The 4,018-nt window shown below is 41.1% G+C and overlaps 1 protein-coding gene across 1 annotated transcript in view; it reads left to right on the top strand.

Annotated features, from left to right (window-relative positions):
* CSUI_007815 (pci domain-containing protein) overlaps nt 1-3,507 on the top strand; it is a 6,311-nt gene extending 2,804 nt beyond the window's left edge. Inside the window, exons 4-6 of the mRNA XM_068067958.1 lie at nt 601-1,064; nt 2,607-2,907; nt 3,279-3,507. Coding sequence (XP_067920065.1) covers nt 601-1,064; nt 2,607-2,706 — 564 coding nt within the window. The 3' untranslated portion in view covers nt 2,707-2,907; nt 3,279-3,507. The remainder of the gene's footprint in view (nt 1-600; nt 1,065-2,606; nt 2,908-3,278) is intronic.
* Nucleotides 3,508-4,018: the final 511 nt, after the last annotated feature.

The raw sequence follows: 4,018 nt of genomic DNA, 5'->3' as shown, positions 1-4,018 counted from the left end.
TATATGGATATGTATATATGTGTGTGGATAGGTGAGTGGATGTATATGACCTATGTTAACTCGTACGATATTTCTGTCTATATCTCGAAAGACGAATTCTGATGTGGCTTGAAGAGTCCCGATACATCTCGAGCAATAAGCTTTTCTTTGTTCACTACTTTGCCCTATGCTTCAACATCCTTGCAAGCGTGTGTATCTATAACTCTTTCCTATATACGTATGAACATTGTATATGTACGTATACGCATAATATATATATATATATACTTACATACATATATATATTTGTATATGTGTATAGTTGACATGTGGAAGTCTAGGGTGTGTGAGATATTAGTCTTGTACTTTCCTACATCTGTACCTCTGTATACCTCTCTGTATCTATACACCATGCCCTCCGCTTCTTCTTTGTGTATAGTCTTAATCTATCTCCCAGTCATGTGCATATAGACGGATAGTGAGTCTGTTTGTTTTTCTCTGTCTCCCTCTACGTTTGATATAGATTTCTTTACATCTTCTCCAATCCTTTCTTTTCTCTTTCTCTCTCTCTTTCTTCTCTTTTTCTTTCTTCTCTTTTTCTTTCTTTCTTTCTTTCTTTAGGCTTTATCTGGCCACATGGATTGTTTGAAGAAGAAGATCTCGATAGCGGCGTTAGTTCGCTTAGCTTTTACTCGTTCATCTGCGGCTACTTCTTCTTCTTCTCCTACACCTACCCCTCCTTCTTCTTCTCCTTATGAGTCAGGAACTCCGCAGGAGAACAACATGAGTGTACACGGAGGTCTTGATATGCATGCAAATCATATACAAGGAGCAAAAGCCCTTAGCGAGACACTTCAACAGATTCACAGCTCTCCTCCTCATCATAGCCGGGCAGGTGTATCGGCAGCCTGGCGAACTATCAGTTTCGACGTAGTCAAACAGACATGTAAAGTCGAAGAAGAAGATGTTGAGAGATTAGTTATGCGGGCCATGAGCCAGAAGCTTCTGAAGGGAAGTATAGATCAGGTGAATAGGCAAATCTTCGTCACGTGGATACGCCCGGCCCTTCTGCTAGATGATCATGGGTAAGGAGAAGAAGTGGAGAAGAAAGACGAACAAGAAATAGATACAAACATAAAGAAAAAGATGGAGGAGAGAAGAGATAGATAGAAAGAGAGAAAGAGAGAGGAAGAGATGTGATGAAGGGAGAAATAGAAAGAGAAAGAAAGTATGAGAGAAAACAGGATCGAAGAAGAATGAAAGAGAGAAGAAGATAGATAGAAAGATAGATAGATTAAAGATAGATAGATAGATAGGACAGCATACGGAAGAAAAACAAACGCTTTGCTGAGCCGTTAGACATGTAGAGTATAGATAGATAGATAGACTTGATGAGACTGGAAGAGACAGGCAGAGAGACAGAGAAAGAGAGAGAGGGAGAGGGAGAGGTAGTAGTTATGTGTATGAAGATGTAGATGAGTGTACAGGAGGAGCATGGCAAGGGATGTTGCCAGTCAAATTGTCTATGTAAAGAGGTTAAGGTCTCTTTCTTTCTTTCTTTCATAACGAATGGGGTGTGACTCACTTCGGGAAGAGTGTGACAGATAGATTGGCTGTAGATAGATAGATAAATAAATAGATAGATGGATAGGACGTCTGTTATTTTTTGTAGTCTTCTTCTTCTTCTTGCTTTTGGTTGAGATGAATGATGACTGCTTGTATTCTCTCGATAGAGATGGAAATGCTTTTGTACGAGACTGTTTTGGGGGGTTAGGGGATGACTGCGTGAGTGTGTGGTGTTGCTGCCTCCTCTCTATGAGGTGGAGGTGATGGTGGTCCATTCATTCATATCATTCCTAGGTCCCTCCCCTCTCTTCTCATCGTGAAAGTTTCTCTTCAACTTCTGCTTCTTCTGATCATTTGTGTTCGTGTTCCTATTTCATGACGCACACTGGGGTCGTAGTCATAGTACTCATCGTGATGATAGTAGTAGACCTAGTCCTAGTAGTAGTCATGATAGTGATAGTAGTCGTAGTAGTAGTAGTAGTCGTGAGGAAGTGAAGAGAATGAAATCCTGCAGTCATACTGCTATTGGAGAGAGAGAGAGAGACAGATGTGTTTCTTGGCTTGTCCAAGAAGTAGAGGAACCGTAACTACTACGGCACCTACCTCTACTGCCTATAGTGGAGGTAGGAGGAGCGGGTGAGGTGAGAATTCACAGATAGAGAGAAAGAGAGAGACTGTTGAGAGAGAGAGATATGATAAAGAAATGCCAGAGAAGCAGACAAGTAGGGAAAGAAGTCTAGAGGGATGGTGAAGATGATGACGATCAACAGAAGAAAAAGAAGAAGAAGAACTAGTTTCATTATGACGGTCAAGATCAAGATTTCACAGTGTGTATGATAACGATGTCAGAGTAATGAGAGGATAGATTCATAGAAGGATATCTCCCCGAGTGAAGAAGAAGAAGAGCAGTGATAAAAAGCTCTAGGAGAAGAACAAGAAGAAAAGGAGGAAAAAGACGACAAATCAATCATTCCTATGACCGTTCTAGTCAGAATCCCGCCTCTTCTACTTTCATTCATTCATTCATTCTCTTTCTTTCTTTTGTTTGTGTGGGTTTTTAGGTTGACGTGTCTACAAGATCGCTTAGTTCGGTGGCTATCGGCAGCAGAGAGTCTACACCAACAGCTCACGTCTCAGACAACTGAGCTCCTTGGATCGTAGGAATCGCACAGAAGATCAAGAAGAGAAGAACCGGCCATTCTCATACAAGAAGGCGATCTCATTCAGTCTTTCTTTTCTTCTTCGTATTCTTCTGTACAGAGAGAAGTGTTGCGAAGGATGCATGCGTCAAGTTGAAAAGTTCCAAACAAAGATCGTTCTTGCTGATATTCTCTGGTGTATGTACACCATACATTCATCAAAGTAATCCACTCCAAAGAGCGTCTTGATGATGTTTCACTGACTTTGAGAGAGAGAGAGATCTCTTCAACATCTCTCTTCTCCATCACATTCTTCTTCTCCTATTTTCTTCTGTATGATCATAGAAAGAGAGCGTGTGAAAAGAAAGAATCCTTGCAGATCCAAGAGATCCATGAAAAGTCTCCTAAGTATCTTGTAGTTGTGCCTAACCCGTGGACAGACTTCTCCATACATCTGTCTATTTATCTGTCTGTCTATCTCCACATGGATGTATGAAGGTGTATGCATGGGTGAATGTATAGATACATAAACCTGAAGAATCCCTGTGATGGAACTGAGTCGCTTTCGTTCTTCTCTCTTTCCTTTATTCATAGAAATTGTCTGGACTCCCCTCTCTTCTGGATGGTTTGCTGTGAAAGACAATTTCCTGTCTTCTTCTCTTCCGAGTGAAGATGGTTTTCTTCATTCCTCGTCTATCGTTCTGTCGTTATCTTTCTCTTTCTCCCAACAAGCATCAACAACGGTGAAGAGAGTGATGCTTTAGCTATTTCACGAAAGCTCTTCCCTGTCTCTCTTTTTCTCTTCGCTGATCCTTCCTCGACTGGGGTTCGTAGGAGTGGTCTGCTGCTCGTCTTTCTTCTGTGTGAGGAAGAAAAGAAACACTTGAAAGAAATGAACCAAACAAACAAACAGAAAGAAAGAAGGAAAGAGAAGGGGAGGGGGTGCACTGTATAGACATGTAAGTACATAGAGACACATAGAATAGATACATATGTATTTATAGCTATGTGTATGAATGTGTATGTGGGGATAAGTACCTATGAATGCATATGTATAGAGGCGTGCATGAATGTGTATGTACACACCCCCACCACGATCGTTTCTTCTCGGTTTTTCTTTCACTCTAATCATCGTCACTATTGATTCAAAAGAAGGTTGAATACCTAGCTAGCTAGCTACCTAGGCACTCCTAGATCAGATTGATATAGATAGATAGACAGATACTCAGAAACGGATTGCTGAAGAATCCTAGAAACCACTCTTCTTCAGCATAGTAAGACAACACGGAATAGCTGCCCGCTACAAGACGCGCCGGGGAAAGTTTCAGATGGTT

The sequence above is a fragment of the Cystoisospora suis genome (genome assembly GCF_002600585.1).
Source record: "Cystoisospora suis strain Wien I chromosome Unknown contig_4203, whole genome shotgun sequence".
Classification (NCBI taxonomy): domain Eukaryota; phylum Apicomplexa; class Conoidasida; order Eucoccidiorida; family Sarcocystidae; genus Cystoisospora; species Cystoisospora suis.
This window is presented reverse-complemented; position numbering and strand designations above follow the sequence as displayed.